Source organism: Rhincodon typus, chromosome 36, assembly GCF_021869965.1.
Source record: "Rhincodon typus isolate 14 chromosome 36, sRhiTyp1.1, whole genome shotgun sequence".
Lineage (NCBI taxonomy): Eukaryota > Metazoa > Chordata > Chondrichthyes > Orectolobiformes > Rhincodontidae > Rhincodon > Rhincodon typus.
In genome coordinates this window covers 2,187,808-2,210,344 of record NC_063367.1, presented here as the reverse complement: position 1 = coordinate 2,210,344, position 22,537 = coordinate 2,187,808, and the positions used below count along the sequence as shown (strand labels likewise).

Here is a 22,537-nt window from a genome sequence, read left to right as displayed (position 1 = left end):
CTGGTCACCTTGCAGTAGGAAGGATATTATTAAATTGGAGACAGTGCAGAAAAGGGTTACAAGGATGTTACTAGGACTGGAGAGTTTAAGTTATAAGGAGAGGTTGCATAGGCTGGAACTTTGTTCACTGGAGTGTAGGATGTTGAAGAGTGACCTTATAGAGGTTTATAAAATAATGAGGGCTTTAGATAAGGTGAATAGCAAAGGATTGGGATGGCTTAATTTTAAGATGAGAGGAGAAAGATTTAAAAAGGACCTGAGGAGCAACTTTTTCACTCAGTGGGTGATACCTCTGTGGAGTGAACTGCCAGAGGAAGTGGTAGAGGCAGGTACAGTTACAATATTTACAGGACATTTGGACAGGTACATGAATAGGAAAGGTTTAGAAACCTATGGGCCAAATGCAGGCAAATGGGATTAGTTTCGTTTGAGAAACTTGGTCGGCATGGATGAGTTGGTCTGTTTCTGTGCTGTAAGACTCTCAGACTCAATAACTTGCTGCATTAAAAACTATTCTCCTATTTTAAAATTCGGCGAGACAGGCAGCAGTGTTAAGCTTGTGAGCCCGGGCTCAGTAGTCCTGGGCAGTGTGGAGATGGCTGTGTGCTGTGGAACTGGCTGCATGCACACCTTCTCACACATCTCTCAGTGCTGTAACGGCTTCATCGTCTTTCCTCCTTTTGCTGCGAGGTCAGCTCGGATATTTTGAGGTCAGGCCCTGGGCAGTCCAAGGCCCATGACCAGTTCTGGTTTGGGAACAGTGGTCTCAGAGGTTCTGTGAAATGTCGCTCAGCTCCCGATTTCTTCCCACTGATGCTGCCAGACCTGCTGAGTTTCTCCAGCAATTCCTGTTTATGTTTCCCTCCATCAGCCTTGTGAGCAATCCCTACAACAAATAGTTCAAGAAGGCATTTCACCTCTAGGACAATTAGAGGTAAGCAAGGCATAGCCAGGCCAGCAACCCCCACATACCGTGAATACATTTTTAAAAAATGCTAGCTTGCAGATTCCACCTGAATTGAGAAATAGGAAGCAGTTTTTTTTTTCTTCTACCCCTTAAAGGCAAACTTCTCTTTTTTTTTCCACACAGAGCAGAAGGGAATTGTGAAACAACTGATGAGCTTCTTTAGTAATAGACCAGGAGCCTGAAATGGCACTCGCTGCATTGCTGTTCAGCCTTTTTGTTCTGCTCCAACAAGTTACTGGTAAGGATTAAACTTTATCTGGAAATATAAGTTTCTATCTGTATCTCAATACAGAAATGCAAACATGGTCAATTCCCAGTGGTGCTGTTATTGTTTGGATGTTTAATGAGGGCACGTCACAGTCCTTGCTGTACCTTTTAAAAAATGTATTCACCAACCATGACTTATGGGATTATGATGAATCTTTGATTATCAGTTTTAAATTTGCATGAGGCGAGTGAAAAGAAATTAGAATGAAGTTCTTTACAGAGAGGATTTTGCAGGCTGGGTAGCAGCATATTTTATGCATACATTTCTTAATATATCAACCTATATATAGACATAAGTTGGCGTGTTTTAACTAAAAGCTAAATAAGCATTTGGTTTAGAGGATGATGCAGGAACTTGGGAGCAATGGATTTGACTGTAAGCAACCAGTACTGCATAATAGAACAAATGGTTTCCTTTAGTACTGGGACTGTCTTTTATTGAACGCTTTGTTAAAACAGTATAAAGACAACTGCATTAAATTCTCATATGAGGATTTGCTGCTCTTGTACGGGGCTTTGGTGAGACCACACGCGGAATATTGTTTTTTTGGTCTCTTTATCAGAGAAGGGATATTCTGACTTTTGAGCGAGTGCAACAAAAGTTTGCCAGACTGATTCCTGGGTTAACAGGACTGATCTATAAAGACAGACTGGATCAGTTAGGACTATATTGACTGGAATTCAGAAGAATGAGGGCAGAATCCTATAAAGTTCTAACAGGACTAAGCTTGATAAATGGAGGAAAGATTTCCTTGATGACCGGTGTGTCCAGAACTAGGGGTCACAGTTTAAGCATATGGGGTGGGCCATTTAGGATTGAGATAGGAGAAATTTCTGCACCCAGAGAGTGGTGAGCCTGTGGGATTGTCTGACACAGAAATCAATTGAGGTGAGAACAGTTTTTTCAAGGAGTTGGGCTAACGGGCTCAAAGGATAAGGAGGAAAAGTGGGAACAGGGCATTGACAGAGCTGGCTCGAAGGGCTGAATGGCGTACTCTTTTTTTATTTCAAAAATGTACTTTATTCATAAAATATCTTTGTATACATCCATAGCCCCTCGAGCAGTTTGGTTCTGTGCAGTCTTTACATACGGAGAGCAAACAAACTAGTAAGCATTTGTTACTTGTACAAGACTACATTTACATACATTGAGGCACTGGGAGGGTCTGATACCTGAACAGACCCCCATTGTATTTTGGCAGAAAGGCCTTAGCAGGTGGTCTTTCTCCATTGTGCCTTGCCAACGGCTGCCCCAAGCTTTAATGTGTCTCACAGCGTGTAGTCCTGGACCGTGGAACGTGCCAGTCTGCAGCACTCAGTTGAGGTCACTCCTGTTCCTATTTTTATAGTTCTAGAGGCAAGCTGATCCCATCCCAAATGCTCTGACTGAAGAATGATTCCTCTACGTAAGAATGTAATTCTTAAAGATTGAGATGAGTTAGAAGGATATGCAGATAGAGTTTGATGAACAGGGCTGGGAGGAACTCCATGTGGCACATTTCTGTTGTCAAGGACCAGGAAGACTGAATGGCCCATCCCTGAGCTGTGTATTCCACATGCAGATGATTTGCATTATACAGCATCCACCTAAAGTGCTGGTTAACCCATTGCAGTTTGTAGTAACAGTTTGTAGGCATTGAACATATGGGTTCAGAGGGGTTTTGTGCAGACAGCCTAATCCTCAAATGACAAATGGTATTATCTCTGACTATAAGTACAATATGGTTGATGTTCGATTTCTAATTGAGCTTGGTTTGGGGTCTTCAGTTATGATTTGTCAGCATCATTGCAGCAAGGGCTGGTGTGTAGGTAGCTGTTCACTTTGCAAAAGCAAATCCATGTTAGTCATTTTAGGAATGCTCTTTTTGGGAACTCAAAGCAACCATTCAGAGCTCGTGGTACCTTCACCATCACATTTTAACATCTAACCAGCTGGAGAGGAGCATTCAAAAACATAGGCTGATCAGAAACCTGCTACATATAAGTCAAAAAGGAATGCTTACATTTATGTAGTGCCTCTTACAATATCAAAGATCTTCAGGTGGACCTTCCTCTAGAATTGCTACAATTTCAGTAGTGTGAGCTTTCCCCAGATTCAGGTCAGCAGTTTCAGGTTTAGACTCAGTGACCTTGCAGAAACCAAATGATTTATGTCAAATTTACAATGGTTTATGACTTGGTGAGGGGAACTTGGTGGTTGCACCCTACATTTGCTGCATGTGTCTTTCTTGGAAATAGAGGTCGCAAGGAAGCTTGGTGAGTTGCTATCTTGCTGTCTGATAATGCAAACTGCAGCCACAGTATGGTGCAAAGAATGTTTCGGTTAGTGGACAGGGTATCAATCAATGGATTTATCTCGGATAGTGATGAGCTTCTTTATGGCATCTGCATGCACCCAGGCAAGTGGAGAGTATTCCATTATAAGCCAGACCTGTGCCCTAAGAAGATGTCTTTGGAAAAGTGGAAGTCTCTAACCTGCTCAAGGAACTGCAGTGTTATGTGACTGATTCAGTTTTGTTTCAGATCAAGGATCACCTCCCTGGCTATTGATGCTGGGGCTTTGACCATGGTAATGCCTTTGAATGCTAAAAGGAGGTGGTTAAGTCTAATGTCATCTCTTAAAAGAATAAATCTGTCAGTTGAGGTATCAAATGTCACTTGCTACTTATCAGCTTAATGCTGGATATTATCAGGGTCTCACTGTATCTGGGCACAGATCGGTTCAGTATCTGAAAGATTATAAATGAGCCAAATACTGAAATTATTGATCAACACCAGCTCTAGGATGGAGGGAAGATCATTGATGAGCAGCTGAGAATAGCTGACCCTGACTGTTACTCTGTGTAGGTGTCTGAGGGATGTCAAGAAAAATTTAACTAAGTGCTTAAGGGGAAGAGACAGGAGTGTTTGCAGGGCTGGATACCATTATAGGGTAGAATGTGGGAGATGGTTCTGGTTTTGGAAGGCTGTGTTCTGTGAAATCCAGAAAATGTGAGTTGTCAAGGATATTAAATTGTGATAAGTTCCAGCAGTACAATCAGTTCTGATATGACGTGATAGTTCCGTTCTCATGTAATCTCACGCTATAAGAAAATCGCACAATAGCCGCGCCATTTAAACTAATGGGGCCGGAATTGTGTTATAACCAATAGAGATAAGGAAAGTTCACATTCTACAAATAGCGGTCTAAATTCTTCAGTTGCATTAAAGCTAATTCATGTTGAAGAGATACGCGTTATAGTGGAACTGACTGTACTGAGGGTGAGGTAGGAATGGAGGTAACAACACCACTGAGGGTGACGTAGGAATGGAGGTTTGAGCAGCACTGAGGGTGAGGTAGGAATGGAGGTTTGAGCAGCACTGAGGGTGAGATAGGAATGGAGGTTTGAGCAGCACTGAGGGTGAGGTAGGAATGGAGGCCATCGATACTTGGGAAGGGGATAGTGCAACATCTGGTGGTGGACGGGATGTCCTTTTGAAGTTCAGTCTAGATCATGATTTTCTGAGCTGGGAAATGTTCTGTTTTGACAAGAACAAGTAGGAATCAGGCAGTAAACTCTTGAAGGAATCAGTAACTGAAGTAGGTCATTCAGCTCCTTGGGTCTGTTGTAAGAGGTCATAGCAGATCACTTGTGAATTGGAACAGTCCTTTCCTAATGCCAGATGTTGGGCTAACTGACCTATTATTTCCAGCTTTGTGGCTACAACTGTTCTTGAGTAGAGGTGTTGGGTTACATTTGTAATTTCCAATCTGCCAGGAACTTTGCAGAATCCCGCAAGTTTTGGGGACATTACAACCAACGTATCCTCTGTAGCCACTGTCACGAAGGAATGGTCGACACCTTTCTGATAACTAAACCCGAAACACCCACAGAAGCTTGCCTCGCCTCTTAATCTATTAAAGTTGTGGTTAAATGAAAGAAATCCCTGATACTCACTTTATAATCAACAAGTAACAATTTTATTTATCTAACTCCGACAGTAAACAAATTAACAGAACTACTAACAAACTGAACAATTCCCCCTTAACTACTAACTAATCCCAAATAAAACAAAATCCCACTTATGTAAAGCAAATTAATGAGAAAAAATTAAAGCTTCATCTCTCAAAATTACAGCTAAAATAAGTTTTCCAAAATATTCTTTGCCTTCTCTGCTGTCCTCCAGTCAGGAACGCCTTCGTCTGTCGAAATTGTGTGTCAGGAATATTAGCTACGAGTGCCATAGTACCTTTATTTAGATGGTGCTTACTCTGATATCTTAGAGATTTCTGTGAAAGTCAGTGATTTTCTCTTTCTTTAGAGGTGATGGCTGTTGAGAGCTGTTCTCGTAAGAGATGCTGTTTTGATCTCACATTGATTTAAAGTTTTAGCAAAGGTCTATGTGGTTGTTGACTTGCTCGTCGAGCTGGCTTGTTCTCATTCAGACATTTTGTCACCATGCTAGGTGACATCATCAGTGGAGCCTCCGAAATGTCTGAATGAGAACAAGCCAGCTCGGCGAGCATGTCAACAACCTCACCCACAACCCGATCTACAGATCTTTGCCAAAACTTTAAACACCTACGGGCGTAACATGCTAAAAATTGCCCAAGAATGGGAAATCTTCACCAAGCTTCATCAGAGGCTCCATTGATGATGTCACCTAGCATGGTGACGAAATGCCTGAACAAGAACAAGTCAGCTGGGCGAGCAAGTCAACAACCTCTCCAACACCGATTTTCATTTGCCCTGTTCTTTTATCCCCTTGATGACCTTTAATTTCTTATAATAGGACTGGTCTGAGGTTGTCAAAACCATTAGATTTAAATTTACTTGGGCTTTGGTATCCAGGGCCTGGTTTAAATTAATTGGCTAAATTCGAATACCTGTTGTTTTGGTAAAAATACTGCTTTGCCTGCTAAGTATAGCCTTTTAATACAATGTTTCAATTTCAAGAACTCTCTGCGCATCTGCTGCTGCCTGCAGACTTTTTTTAATCTCCGAGCCTAAAAAAAATCCTTTAAAGGGACCACACACTCTTCCCCCATCATTTTACAAACAAATTCTAACATCCTGCCTTCCAATTCACAAGTAGTATACCCAACTTCGCAACACCACACCCCTTCAGAAAAAATGAATGATCATTATAAAAAGATGGCTTCATTTTTTTCTCTAAATCTTAATGTCATTATTACTAGATAACATAAGTCAATAATCTAGAGTTACACATTTCATACTAATTCCCTATACATATATAATATTGAACACTACCGTGTCTATCTTATACACAAATTCTTCTTTTAAACCTGCAATAACACATCCACAATAATAGTTTCACAACTCCCAACATGTGCAATTGCTTGTAACATAAGACTCCTACAAAATAGCCTGGTGTTCTTGTCTTTAAATCTTTACAAAAATGTCAAAGTGTTGTGATCAGTGTACACAGCATCTCCGAAATATTGTTTGCCACATAACCATTAAAATGTTGTAAGGCTAGTACCAAACTCAATAACTCCTTTTCAACAGTTGAATATTTTCTCCGGTGGGTATTGAGTTTCTTTGAAAAATAACCAATTGGCCTTTCAATTCTGCCATCATCCTCCTGTAACAGCACAGCTCCAGTGCCTACATCGCTTGCATCGATAGCAACTTTAAAGTGTTTCAAGAAATTTGCTGTGGTTAAAACTGGTGTAGTGGTTAACATGGCTTTTAAATTCTCAAATGCCTCCTGGCATTGTTCTGTCCACTGAAATTTTGTATTGTCCTTTAACAAATTCGTCAGCATGTCACCACGCGACTAATGTTTGGTACAAATTTCTGGTAGAATCCACTCAGTCCCAAAAAGCGTAGCACCTCCTTCTTCGAGGATGATCTTGGAAATTCCTCAATGGATTGTTTTCACGTTCCTCTGGGTCATCCTTCCATGTCCGATGTTGTGTCCTAAGAATGTGACTTCTGCCTTCGCAAGTTCTGTCTTTGTCAAATTTATGACCAACTTTGCCTTCTGTAGTCTCTCAAAGAGCTCTGCTAAATGCACCATGTGATCTGGCCACAAATGGCTAAAGGTCATTAAACCACCTATATAGATGGCACAATCCTGCCACAACTCTGTTCATAATTCTTTCAAATGTGGCTGGAGCATTCTTTATTCCAAAGGGCATGACTTTAAACATGACACTTGATACAGCCCATTTGTCTCTCTTAATCCACCAGCACTGTCACTTTGTGTGTCCCCCTCTATTACAGAAGGGACACCTGAAGACTTTCACTTCTTTTTCACCCTCTTGGGTTTCTTTTTTCACCTGTGGTGAACTGCTCCCAGGGTGATCTACTTTTTGATTTTCATTGAAGGATCTCCCTTTTTCCCAATCTCTATCCCACGTGGAATGAAATTGCTCTCAGAAGCTAAACTTCGATTTATGCACTAATGCATATTCATCTGCCATCTCTGCTGCTCTTCTTACTGTTTGGAATTTCTGTTCCTGAACATGAGTTCTTATCATCTCTGGAAGTGAGTTTTTAAACTCCTCCAGCAGAATAATCTCTCTAAGATCCCCATATGCATTTTCTTTCTTTAATGCTCTCACCCATCTATCGAAGTTGCTACGTTTAATTCTTTAAAACCTGACATAAGTCTGACCTGATTCCTTCCTTATATTTCTGAACCGTTGCCCAAATGCTTCTGGTACAAATTTGTAGACACTCAAAATAGCCTGTTTCACTCCTTCATAGTCTCCTGACACCTCCTCTGACTGCACTGCAAATACCTCACTAGCCCTGCCTACCAACTTGGTCTAAATTATCCACGTAGTCTCTGGCCAGTTCATCTGTTTGGCCAATTTCTCAAAGGAAATAAAAAAGGCTTTAACATCTTTTTCATCCGATTTTGGTAAGGCTTGGACATATTTGTATATATCCCTACCAGGCTGTTGGCAACGATGGATTTGCTCATCATCACTTCTATCTTGTACTTTTACCTCTGTCATTTGAAGTCTTTTTGCTTCAAGTTCCAACTTCATCTTTTCCAACTCAAATGTTCATTTTTCTCTCTCCTTTTTCCTTTCTAAATCCAATTGTCTTATTTGCAATTTAATTTTTTCTAATTCCACTACACTTTCCTGCTTTTCTGGTATAACTTCTTTACAATTTTAGCTTTCCTCTTATCCCTAGTAAAACTCAATTCTAGCCTGCTTGCTAAGTCTAAAAGTATATCCTTCCTCTTTCTTTCTAAACTTTCTTTCCATCAAGACACAAGGATGCAGTTAGTCCCATCAGTTTTCCCATTACTTTTTCACTAGGATAGTGATTGTTTTAAGTTCCTCCATCCCTTTTACCCCTTAATTTTCTTCTACTGCTGATAACTTTGACAAGTCTGGAGATGAATGGCCGAACTCGTCCATAGGTTTGACTGAGCCAGGTTGTGGAAAGTGTAGCTGGGAGAGGCAGTTTTATTTCCTGTTAGTGGGGCTGTTTTCAGTGAGTCCAGCATGTTCTCAAACAGTCGCTAGTGAGGAACTCAGGGCTCAGGCAATTTCAGGTGAAATTTTCTCTGCTGCATTTTGGCTATTTATGGCTGTGGTCACTCGGGTCTCAACCGGATTAGGAACATTCAACATTTCCATCAAGTAATTGTCTTTCGTGGTTTGAGGTTATTGAGGCTGCATTATAATTGGATGCTGTTAATAAAATGTTGCTTTCTCTATTGCTCTCAGTAATTGGATGTCAATCAGATAGCTTTACATTCCAAAGACTTGCGAAAGGAATAACAATAACCATCCATAACAAGTCAATGTGTGATGTAAAAACATTTACATTTCCTTAATTTACAGTGTGATTTTAATTGCACGTTCAATATTTTTTTCTGAATAAAATGTATTTTATTTCTCTTGATTCTCACATTTTCCTGCAGGATCCATCTATCTTTATACCCAATCGGAGGATATTCCCACTCTACTCTGTAACCTATCCATTGGTGCTGGGGAGGCTGGAATCTTGTGCAGTACCAATGACCTCAGTTCAGAATTTTTGAACATGACGTGTAACAGAAAAGTGGATAAAAATGGTGATTGTGAAAAAGACAAACTTAAGAAAAGTGAGCAGCAATGTAGACAATGCAAATTGACCAAAGATGAAATGGAATCTAATTCTCTGACATTCAAAGTGAAGCCAAATGACTCAACAGTTTTTACATGCACAGTTCAGAATTCCATTGGAGGAGCATCATCGATCTGTCCATCCTGGATCACACTCACAGGGCCTGGATGTGAAGACCACCACTTGTTCTTGGTGGTAAATCTGAGTGGTATGTGAACTGGGGAAGAGGAGAAAATGGGAAGTGATTACAGGAGGAATATTTGAGAACTACAAGGTTAGATTTTGGAATGTTTTAGGACAGGGAGCAGCCATTGGACAAGATTAGAGTCTTTATTAAGATGAGATTACTGTGTGTATAAACAAATAGAGTCATGAGAGACAGCTTTCCGAGGGGCTGGTTTTGCTGGACATTCTGTTGAGGAGGTAACAGCCCAGGTATATGGAGTAACGCAGTGCATGCAGTTAACATGATTATTTCACTAAGTTCTACTTTGGAGATTGTTAAAGTGACATATTTTCAATGTTGTTTCTAGAATCTGATGAAACATTTTCTACTGACAAAAACCCCTCATCGCTGACTGTGTCAGAGAGAGACAATGTGACTTTAACCTGCCAATTTGAACTTGTTAAATCCCATCCCTTCACTCTACTTTGGATCACATCAGAAAACAAGTGTCTGTCCTCTATTCATACGGCAGAATATGCAGTATATTCTAACCTACGCTGCTGTGTGGATGGCAAGTCAGCACAAAGAATCTTTAACCACACTTCACCCAATCTGACTGATAAAATACAGTTTCTCAACCTTACTATTCGGTCACTGGAGGTGACGGACGGTGGCAGATATCTCTGTGTTTTACACGGTATGGAGGCAGGGAAACCTATCTGGAAAATTGCAGCAAACATCTCCCTCACTGTGACAGAGTCAAGCATGGAATCTACACACAGCCCCACCTCAGCATCTGGAACATCTGTAGTGACCAGCAGTGGAGCTCGCACAATAGAAAGCAATGGACTTCGCCCAAGGAAGAAATGTAAGTCTGACAGTTTGAAATATGAATCATTTAACATCAACAATAATTCACACTAAGGGATCTGTTGGTTGGTTTGCACCTGATGTAAGTTGGTTCAATTTCATTTGTTAACCATTAGTCCCAGGAAACCTGGAGTGAAATCTGGAGAAATGAACTCTCAGACTCCTCAACATCTGGAATATTTGCCATGGCCAGCAGACTAGCTCATACAAACAGGAAAATTAAGTTCAACAATCTTGAATATGAATAATTTGACATCAGAAATTGTAGGTTTGTAGAGTTTGTACCTGCTACAATTAGGTTTCATTTCCTTCCTTCACCATGTATTATTCCAGATTCTAATGTTCTGAAGAAGGGTCATCAAACACAAAACCTTGACTCAGCTTTCTTCCCACAGATGCTGTCAAACATGCTGAATTTTCCCAGCAATTTCTGTTTCTGTTTCTGATTTCCAGCATGTGTATTTCCTTGTTTATTTTTTCCGCTCCATGATCTTCCCCTATTTCCCTTCTCCAATCTTTGTAAACAGAAAAGTAAAGTTTCCTTGAATTTTTAGAAATCAAAGGTCCCTCGACTCTTTTAAACTCAAAATAATGTTCCTTCAACATTTTAAAAATGAAAATGGCGCTTCCACAACTCCACCCCCATCAAACTCTCTTAGGATTGTGACTACCAGGGGTTAAAATACAGAGTAAACTTTCCTCTACTCATTTGAACTCAAAGTAAACTTAAAGTCCCCTCAGCTCTGTCCCCATAATGAGGAGAGACTGTGTAGACAGGGATTATATTCATTGGAATTTAGAAGAATGAGGGGGGATCTTATAGAAACACACAAAAATATGAAGGGAATAGGTAAGGTAGAAGCAGGGAAGTTGTTTCCACTGGCAGGTGAAACTAGAACCAGGGGACATAGCCTCAAAATTAGGAGGAGCAGATTTAGGACTGAATTGAGGAGGAACTTCTTCCCCAAAAGGGTTGTGAATCTGTGGAATTCCCTGCCCAGTGAAGTAATTGCAGCTTCCTCATTGAATGTTTTTATAGCTTAGATCATTTTTAAACAGTAAAGGAATTAAAGTTATGGTGAGAGGGTAGGTGAGGGAAACTGAGGCCATGAAAAGATCAGCCATGATCTTATTGAATAGCAGAGCAGGTTCAAAGGGCCAGATGGCCTACTCCTGCTCCTGGTTCTTATGTTCTTGTTCTTAAGTAGACACTCCTGGGACAGGGACAACAAGGGGTTAAAATACAGAAGAAAGTTTCTTCTACTTGTATTTCCCTTCTCTATTGCATCTTTTGCAATAGAAAAGACCATTTTCTGTTGCTTTAAAAAGCTTAGTAATGTTATGGATTGGTAAACGGAACAAAACATGATTCCCTATTGAGGTGATCTGTGCTGACTTAAAGCAACAGGTGAATCTTTGAATCTTGTATAAGTCTTCTTCATTCCACATTTTATGGAGGTCAGTGCTAACACAGTAAGATCCCACCTTGAGATACATGTACTTGTCATGGTCTTTCCCTTATTTCTGAATGGCCATGTCACATGTGGTTTCTTAGCTCCTACAAAACCTCAAGTTACCTTCCCTGGCTTCCTAGCATCACACTGAGGTATGTAAACCCTTCTCTTTCCGAACAACACTCAACAGTCAGGCAATACCTCATTTAGTTCAGTTTGTTGAGGGTCTGCAAAGGATACATACATATTCTATTTCAACATCCCAATGGGTTCCACTATAAAATAATCCCAATCCGCATTCTTACTGCTAACATTACTTTTACATACATGAGATGTCCTTTTCCTTTCCTCCTTTACTACAGCATACTGACATTGTTTGGAGTTGTTTGATTATCTTTGGCCAATTTAAGCTGTTCCCACTCTGTTCCAAATAAACAACACCATATGTTCTTGTAACATCTCCTTTCTAAGGACTGACTCAGCTTTTTCCATTGCAGTCATTGTCATTTGAAACAACAAAGGCTTTTTGTACCATTCAAATCAGGGAATTTACCCTCTAATCCTCTAATCCTTCATTCTTTCTAATTGTTACTTGTGGCATTTCCTAAACACCCAGTTGTGATGATGTTCTAAGAATTTGATTGAGTAATATATTCTGTACCCAGCTCTTTCAGTCGATTGTTATATTTCCTCATCACTTATTCTCAAGACTGAGGGTGGTGGAGATAATGCAATTCGCGCCAAAATCTCCATGATGTTGCTGTAATTGAATTAAAATTCTTCTGGTCCAATATGATTCCTGCTCACTATCAACCTGTTAATGATAAAGAAGCTGCAAAGTGGTATAGAGAGCTTTTGAGTGGGCATTGATCTGGGGGTGCGTTAGCTCAGTTGGCTGGACAGCTAGTTTGTTGTTAGCAAGACTCCTAAGACCACCAGGCATCATGGTGGCCACAAGCCCACAGCCACTCTACGACAACCACTTACAAGGTTTAAAGGCGTCATTCCCACAACATGCAGAACCAACGTGGTTTACAAAATACCATGCAACGACTGCCACAAACATTACATCGGACAGACAGGAAGGAAACTAGCCATCAGAATGCACGTACATCAGCTAGCAGCAAAATGGCACAACGAACTCTCCTTAATATCTATACACTCGGACGATGAAAGCCATCAGTTTAACTGGGACAAGGTAACCATAGTAGCCCAAGCCAAACATAGAAACACACGGGAATTCCTAGAGGCATGGTTCTCCACCCATACTTCAATCAACAAACATATAGAATTGGACCCAATATACAAACTCATACAGATCAAAACCAGAAATGACAGTACTCACCATAACGGACCGGACAGTATAAATTCCAAGCAGAGTAGAATAACATCGCTTCATCGGAGGCTCCACTGATGATGTCACCAAGCATGGTGATGAAACGCCTGAACAGAAACAAGCCAGCTCGATGAGCAAGTCAACAACCTCAGACTGATCATTTGTTTATTTCACAAATTTTCTCATGTAGCATGGCCCAGCCTGTGGACAGCTGATTACTTGACCATTTTCAGTTAGTGCTTTTACTTCCTAAAACTATTGCAGTTTTAGAAATTGCCAGGTATTAACGTCAGATGACAGAATTTGGAAATTGATAGTCTATATTTTATCACAGTAGTGACAATATTTGAGCTACACCTGAGGTTAGTTATTCCAATTTCTTTTAGGGTTGGGCCATTTTTAATGAATTCTATCTTTTATCCTAAGTGTGCTGTCTCGGTATTTATCATTATATTTCATTCAGGAGCCCTGGGGAGACATTACTATTTCGTAAAGTGTTCCCATAATATTGTTAAATACAAATTAATTATTCACATTTAATTCCAGGCGTTAACACATTAGACTGAGTCTTACTTTATTTTTGTCCAAGTGCCCGGTCTTGTTGAGTTTTTTGAAAGACATTTTTGCTAGATGGCCTACTGAAATTTCTTGCTGTATATTACTAAACTCTCATCATTAACTATCTACCCTATTCCTGTTCCTCTGATCTGATTTGATCCCCACCTTGCTACAAATCATTCTTGGAACAACTCACTACTGTTGGGATATCCCATAAATTACCAGCATTCCTAGTGCCAGTGCCATCTTTAAAAGACAGTTGTGCACCAAGACAAACTCTGTCAGTCTGGAGCTGCTCTGCATCGTTCCTGATATTTGCCCCAGACATGGCAGAAAGGGGGAAATCAGTCCCCCAGCTTTGTGGGGAGGAAACTTGAGGTGCTGCTGTGCAGGGTGGCGCAGGAGAGGACTTCCTCTTTCCCAGGAGCACACATTAGGCCCCATCACCACTCCTTCCAGCCTGGTCTGAGATTGCCACCGAGTTAAAGCAGTCTCAGCCATCTGGAGGAATGCCCAGTTATTGCAGAAAGAAGACTAATGACGTTCTCCAGTCCACCAAGGTAAATGCCATCACCTTCTCTCTGATACTTCAGACTTACTCTCAATCTGCTACTGCACCCAGCTCCCATCAAGGCTCATGCTTTAACACTCTCACTATTGCCTGCAACATCTTTCCACACTCGCTGTCACCCACCCTAACCCCAACATCTTTAACTCCTGCATGCCCTCTGTGCTGCCTACTCTCTTGCTTGGGGACACCTCCCCAACTGGACCAACTGTAATAGCTGTGCCACTCACTTCCATCTCCTCTAATAGCTGCCTGTCTCTCATTCCTGGAGCGAAACAGCCCACAGTAGGGCAGAAAGGGTCAAGAAGAGTGGTGGGCTGCCCAATAATCAACTGCATGCCCCTCCTGACCATGATCTCCCTGACCGTGTCTAAGCCCCTGTACTGGTATTGGGGTTTGCCCTTGGCTGTTCGTGCCGATAGTCCCTGAGTGAAGGCTATCTCCCTCCACTTGACTGAAAGCTGCTGGGCATCATGAGAAGCTTCTTGGCTTTGTGTCTGTGCTAAACAGCATGGCAAAACTGTGAGCCTATCATTGGGGTTGAGGTGCACTAAGAAAATGAGAGGCAGTGATGCTGAGGGCATCCAGGTTGACGCAGAATGAGTGAGTGCTATGACAGTGGGTAAAGAGCCTGGAGTTATCACATTGTCCAGTCCATGAGCTGGATGTGTGTCCCTAAGCATAAGGTGTCCTTGCTACAGGATTTCAGTGAGAGCTACTGACACACCGTGAGGTGCAGCACTGAAGTACAGAAATGTCCGGTAAGTGCATCAGAGATTTTCTATGAGGAATTTTCTTAGAGACTGGTACATGTCAGATACCAATGTCTGCGGATGAGCAGTTTGTGTGGCCGTGCCCATAGATCATGTGCTGTCACATTGGTGCCTGGTGTCCAACACAGAGGTCCTTTGGAGTAAGCAGCGAGCTGAATTGGCCAGGTACCCACTCTGATTTCCATGTGAGAATTCTCAATGTCCAGCTTGTTTGGCACATTCGGTCAATGGGAATCTGGATATTAATGAAGAGAGTTGTATCATTAATAAGGTGCTTTACAAGCTATAATCCCCCTTTCATTGACAACTTGCTGCTACTTCACCATTCAGCATATTGCATGAAAGATGCTACAATTTGCTCCTGACATCAAGACAGACCCTGCCGGACTTTTTACATGACTCTGTCACAACCTCATGATTGTCACTCAGGCCCTCATAAAATTCCACCCATTGTGTTTGTACTTTGTTTTATATCACATTTAATTCACTCACCTTTTCAATTGTGTATGACTTCCTCTTTATTTCTAAGTTGTCTGAAATTCAAATAGCAATGCAGTTGGGCTCATATGCTTGGCCAATATATCTCCTTCTCAGAACAAACTTCCTTATGTTTTGGTAAACACCTACAGTGTTTTCGTGTACTGAAATAGCCAAGTGGCTTCAACCTTTACAGACAATTAGATCGAATTGACCAGTGACACATAATCGATTTGTCATTGGTGTTTGCTATCAGGCATTAGATCCATTCCTAAAGAACGAAGTTCTCACACATCCCAAAAGCTTAGAGGTTAGTACAGGTTTTAACTTGACTAGTACATTTTCATGCAGCTACAGGTAAACATAAAAGCCAGGGTTACAAAGATTCACTTAGGGTCTTAAACAATTGAAGTTATGCATACTTGAGTTATAGCTACAGAATTTAATCCATAGCTTGATAATTCCATAAATTGTGGTTTAAAAGTATGTTTTCTTCCCATATTAATGCTGCTTCTTCTCTGCAGATCTAATCATTATGATCATAGCCCTAGTCTGTGTGTTTGTACCAATTTGCGTTGTTGGGGTTTACTTAATGATTAGAAAAAACAAATGGCCAAAGGTAAGTATGAGGTTTAAGTTGTTGAATTTAAATCTGGAAAATTGTTCACAGCAATTTTTAACTTTGTCTTTTCAATCTTACACATGTCTTATGAGGAACACTCAGCAACAGGATTGAGGTATGAATGGACTTTTCTCAGTTCTTGGGCAAACTTGTTGTATACATCTGCTCATTTAATGAAATATTTACAGCTTCTTTTCTTCTTTTAATAACTGTAGCAATGATAGTGCTCAACTAACACAGGGAAATGAATGTAAGTAACTTGAATTACTCTCCAGCCCTATCAAATCTGTTTTTTACAGAGTTGAAACTGAAATCATGCATTGCGTTCCTGTTCTTCTGTCTAGGCGTCGCATACTCGGTAGTTCCCAGAAGGGAATGGGCAGATGAAAATGAGCATGTTGCCTACTCAGTGACAGAAGTTCCAGCACCACCAAGCCAGCCAAGGCCTAACAAAGGGCAGGAGGAAATCCACTCAATCTCTGCCTCCACAGAGCATGTGTACTGTTTGATCAAAGAACCAGCAGTTAAAGGGTAAACAAACAGACAGCCATATCCTTCAGCATCAATCAATACTGACAACAGGGAAGTTTATGGAGAATGGAGGATGAGAAAATAGTTTATATTGTGTGGGAGCCCATGCTGGAAGATGGGAACTTCTCCACTTTGACCCTCCTATAAGACCATAACAAATAGGAACAGGAGTAGGCCTTTTTGTCCTTGAGCCTGCTGCACCATGCAATAGGATCATGGCTGATCCGACATTCCTCACATCCACTTTCCTTCTCTTCCCCAATAACCCTTGATTCCTCAACTGATCAAGAATCTATTATATCCGCCTCAGATATGCATAAGGAATCTACCCCCACAGCAGTCCGTGACCAACAGTTCCAAACCCTCTGAGAGAAAAAATTCCACCTCAATTCAGTCTTCGTTTGGTGTCCCTTTATTCTGAGACTGTGCCCTCTGATCCTAGACTCTTCCATGAGGGACAACATCCTCTCAGCATTTACCCTGTCAAGCCCTTTAAGAATCCTATACATTTCAATAAGATCACCTCTCTGTTTTAAAAACTCCAGTGAGTAGAGTCCCAACTTGTTTTGCCTTTGATCATAAGACAATCCCTCCATATTGGGATCATCCAATGAATCTCTTCTGAGCTGCCTCCAATGATATGATATCTTTTCTTAAATAAGGGGATCAAAACTGCTCCCAGATGTGGTCTCAGCAGCACCTTGTACAGTTGCAGTCAGACATCCCTACTCTTATAGGGTGGCACGGTGGCTCAGTGGTTAGCACTGCTGCCTCACAGTGCCAGGGACCCAGGTTCAATACCATCCTCAAGTGACTGTCTGTGTAGACTTTGCACGTTCTCCCTGTGTTTTCTCCAGGTGCTCTGGTTTCCTGCCACAGTCAAAAGATGTGCAGGCTAGGTGTATTAGCCATGGGGAACATGGGGTAGGTCTGTGTGGGGTGCTTTTTGGAGGGTCAGTGTGGACTTAATAGGCAAATGGCCTGCTTCCACATTGGAGGGATTTTAATAAACGCCAACCCCCTTGAAATATTGTATTATTTAAATCACTGTACATCAGCCTGGGCAGGTTGGTTACAGGGTAGTGACCTCTCTACATTCTATTAACAAGACTTCTCAGCTTCAAACTCAGGGGAGCTAGGACATCTTCACTTCTCACACCTCGCAGCCTATTTGAGTCAAAGTGCCAGTTTAGCTGCTGGTCTTCACTGTGTCTCACATTAGTTCCAAACTGCATAGGAGCACACAGGATAGATGGCACAGGTCATTCAGCTCAAGCAGTCCAAATGGGTGTTTATGCTCCACTTAAGGTTCTGCCCATTTTCCAGCATCAAAATCTACAAGTGTAATCCTGCATTGCCTTCTCCCTCCCAAGCTTGTCTGACCTCTCATTTCAAGCATCTCAACTATTCACTTTAACAACTCTATGGTAGTGAGTTCCACACTCTCACCACACTGAATCTAGATGATAAAATGTATCTCATCAAGAAATCTTATAGAGAAATAGAGTTAGAGTTACTGACAAAGGCATAGAAAGCCAAAGAAACAAAGTCTCAGACAGACTGAGAGAGACATATAGACACAGAGAGTAGGATTTTCATGGACCTGTGTGTGAAAATAGGTGCATTATGAATTCTTGGCTATGAGCTCAGATATTCATTCGGGTATTGAATTCAAGCCATAGAGGTTCACAACACAGAATAAGGTCCATTGGACTATCTAACTACTCTAGCATCTAACCACCTAACTCGTCTACTCCCATTTTGAAGCACTTGGCCTTTTGGGCCTGCTAAAGGAATAGAGTATAAGAGTAGGAAAGTGTTACTGCAACTGTACAAGGCATTAGTGAGACCACACCTGAGTATTGTGCACGATATACATCCCCTTACTTAAGGATAAATGTAGTTGTATTGGAGGGAGTTCAGAGGAGATCTCTTATGAAGAGAGATTGAACAGTTTAGCCCTATACTGTCTGGAGTTTAGAAGAATGAGAGGAGATCTAATTAAGATTAAAAAGACGCTAAGTAGATCAAAAGTAGATGTAAGATTAAAAGTAGATGTAGAAAGGATGTTTCCTTTTGCAGGATAATCCAGAATGAGAGGTCATAGTTTTGGATAAGGGGTATCAGATATAAATCAGAAATGAGGAGAAATTACTTCTCTCAAAAGGTCGTGAATCTGTGGAACTCACTATCCCCAGAGTGCGGAGGATGCTGGGGCATTGAAAATTTTAAAAGTGGTGTTGAGGCTGAGATGGGATCAGATATGATGTATTGAATGGTGGAGCAGACTCGAGGGGCTGAATGGCCTACACCTGTTTCTAGTTCTTAATGTTTTTATGATGTTCCCATGCTCCTTGTTGCCCAATGTGTGACATGCTAGCCTAGGCCTAAAGGTGTCCAGGTCTTTCAGTATGCAGTATGCATTATGAGGAACTCCGGTGCCCAGGACAAAAAATTATTTGGTTGACAGCTCTTGTATCCCGATGTATTCTGTCAGCTGTACAATTTTTTATTTCCACGTATGAAGTCTTTAAGGTGTACTTGCAGTTTCTGCTATTGCTGTTTTAAAGGGCCTGGATAATTGACACTTGCATTATCCTCAAGTCAAAACTGTCTTTTTAAAAGAAATTGGAATGTTATGACTAAATGACCAACTATTTTTATAGGTTTATTTTTTACATATCCTATTATCACGAGGGCTATTAGGTCCTATACTATTTAAGTACCTTAACTTGGCAAGAGGAGTTTGAGGGGCCTTGGGAGCTGGGTGGGGGACATAGATTGGGATGGGAGACATGAGGGGCTATGGCAGATGATTGGAGGTGCCATGGTTGAGGCATAAGGAATATGTGCAGGGTGAAGGAGTGAGATGGCATGAGGACTAGAAAACTTTTCTGGTTTTATTATAAGTGAGACAAAGTCCCTTTTCCTGTCTCTCCATTCAGCATTCTGAAGGGGCTATTTCCTCCTTGATGCCTGGTTCACATATCTGTCATTCCCACATGGAGTTTTCCTTTCTACCCAAGCATAGGAGATGTAGCATCAATCCTTTTGTCTCCTCCTTTCTCACGGTCTAAGGGCACAAACACTCTTTCTTTCAATTTAATGCAAGTATTTGATGCACATGAGATGGTCTCCTCTACATTTTGAGACTAAGGCCTTCATTCAATTCACAAGCATGACCTCAAGCTCCCATTTGACTGGCATTTTAATTCTCCACCTTTCTCCCACTCTGAACTATCTGTCCATGACCTGCCACAGTGTTTCAATGAAGCTCAAAGCACACTCTTTATCTTTCATCAGGTACTTTACAGCCTTCAGACTCAAACTCAAGTTTAAACATTTTAGACTCTAACCTCCAGCCTCATTTTATTTTTGGGAGTTTTTCTTTTGTTCGTTTGTATTTTACTGTTAATACCTTTACGTTGCGATCATGTAGCTGCCTTCCTGCCATTCACAATTCTACTAGACAAATCTTTTCTTTAGCTACTTGTCCCATAGTCACTCCCTTTCACTGTCGCCTTCTCTTAACCTCCACCCTAAGACAGAGCACCCTTTCTTCCTTCTTTACACCATCCCCAGTACATACTCCCACCATGAATCCTTCAAAATCTTTCACATTTCTGGAGATAGCCAGCGAAGAGAGAGAGACAGAGACGGAGACACAATGAGAGAGAGTGTGAGAGAGAGAGACAAAATGACAGAGAGAAATTTGTATAATCATCGCTCTACATATTTTTGTTTAACAAAACAAAGAACTGTGGGCTGCTGTTTAATATTGTCTCAGTGTTTATTCATGTTTTGCTTTGTATTTTTGTAGTGATGGTGTCACGACTGAAATTCAGGAAGTGAAAAGTAAGCAGTTTCAGTCTTATAATCTCATCAAACTCTGTCATCATTCTCAAGTTTCATGTAATGAGGCATCTCCCAGCTGCCCCTGGTTGCTTGTGAACCTCATTAAACATGATCTCTCTTCACATCTAGGCGAAGACGCCAGGAGCCACAAGACCTCTGCACCCATTGAACTCAATAACCTGTCGCTGCTCAAAGAAGGAGATCCTATGGCTTTACCGACTGACCAAATGTACTCTTTGATTGGCAGCGCAGGGGCAGGGAGTCTCAGAGAAACATTGCCACAATCTGACCCAGAACATGGCCTATTTAAAATGGAGGAAAATCCTATTTATTCTAAATAAAGGAGACCAGCACATAGTTGAGTAACAGGAAGATTTCATGTTTAAATTCATCATTTTTTTTAACAAATATTTAAATATTTTACACTGATCATGTTCAGGAGCAGGTAGTGAATACTTTCCACTGCAGGTACATGAAAGGGGTTGGGTCAGGGAAGGTTGCTGCTGTATATTGGGATGGAGGCAATTGGCTATTGCTGCACATTTTTTTTCCAGGCTCATAATGGTGCAAAAGAAATCCAACATAGAGACCAAGCCTCCCTGATCAAATTGTCAGCAACTCTGAGCTGACCCACATTAGGACTTTAGAGGTCTCTCTGGCAGGTGCCTGAAACAGCCTCCACCAGTAAAGGGTCTAACACTTGTTGAAAGACCTAAATCAAAGATTGGTTTTACCCTGAACCTTACCATAGTCTGCGAGGTGGCTCCTAAATGACTACATCATGTGCCCCTCCCTCAAAGTCTTGCTCGATCCCTTTGTGATTGATGATCTGTCCTTGTTGTGGTGACTGGTGCTCACACTCTGAAACTGAAGCAAGGGCCAAGATTTCCCCTTTTCCTCCCTGAGAAATGGTAGCCAAGGTGCTAGGAAGACAGTTAATGAAGATATCCACCTCTCTCCCACCAACTCCAAAGTGAAATTCTGGTGATGAGATCCCACCGTAAAATCAACACCCTGTAGTACTGAATTAATGATCACATAAGGGCCTCATTCCATCTGAACTGCAATTACTTCAGCTCCAGACAAGGTGATCCTGAGCTTGCTAAGCCAGGTACAGGCAGGTCAGCTTGTTGAGGAGGTTGGGAGGAAGGCGAGTCCTTGATTTGTGGAAGTCCAAGCGATTTGACCCAGGTTGGGGGGGTCTCTGGGCTGCTGACAGCCTTCCCACTGCCCCTTCTGCTTACCCATCTTTTCCCTTGACCCCCAACTCCACCGAGCCCTCTTCCCTGCACAAATAACATGTCTCCCTCACTCTGATCCTCCACCTGAGTGTCCAAGGTACCCAACAGAAACCATTGTCAGCTTCTGGAGATACTGGCTTCTTCTGGGACTTCCTGCAAAGGGTAATATCCAAAACATTGACTGCTCCTTTCTTCCAGATGCTGCCTGGCCTGCTGTGTTCTTCCAGCCTCCTGTCTACCTTGGATTCCAGCATCCACGGTTTTTTCTGTCTCTTGTAATTTCAGTAGACAGCCAATCAATTAGTGATCTGGGAGACTTTCTGAACAAAATAGACTGCAGGTCAAACCTTACAGTTCAAATCATTTTCTACCTGACTCAGCCTAATTGGACAAATATGTTTTGTGGTGAAATAAGATCCAACTTTTAGGCTCCATCGTCAGGAACAAGGGGACCCAGAACTGGCGCAGAGTGGGTTTCGCACAGAGCCAATTCCACTCAGTACAAGGTGTATTAATGCTTGGCACAGTGGGCCCCAAAAGCAAAAACAAGTGATAGTGTACAGGATTGGGATTTATTTTAAAAACCAGCAGCATTTGACTAAAAAGCTAATAAAGAGGGAGAAAATTTATTATGAAAGTAAATTGGCAAGAATAGAAAAAGAAGCAGCGAGAACTTCAGTCGGAATCTAGAAAGTAAGAGAGTGACTAAAGTAAGTGTTGGGTCTCTTGGAGGGTGGCATGGTGGCTCAGTGGTTAGCACTGCTGCCTCACAGC

General features: G+C 41.5%; 1 protein-coding gene across 1 annotated transcript; it reads left to right on the top strand.

Annotated features, from left to right (window-relative positions):
* The first annotated feature begins 1,090 nt into the window (after positions 1-1,090).
* Positions 1,091-20,894, top strand: LOC125487102. Its single transcript, XM_048617168.1, has 9 exons — positions 1,091-1,205; positions 9,128-9,520; positions 9,846-10,346; positions 16,039-16,133; positions 16,229-16,251; positions 16,352-16,386; positions 16,481-16,667; positions 20,488-20,522; positions 20,652-20,894. The coding sequence occupies exons 1-9, from the start codon at positions 1,151-1,153 to the stop codon at positions 20,861-20,863; spliced, it is 1,536 nt and encodes a 511-aa protein (XP_048473125.1). The 5' UTR covers positions 1,091-1,150; the 3' UTR covers positions 20,864-20,894.
* The last annotated feature ends 1,643 nt before the right edge of the window (positions 20,895-22,537 follow it).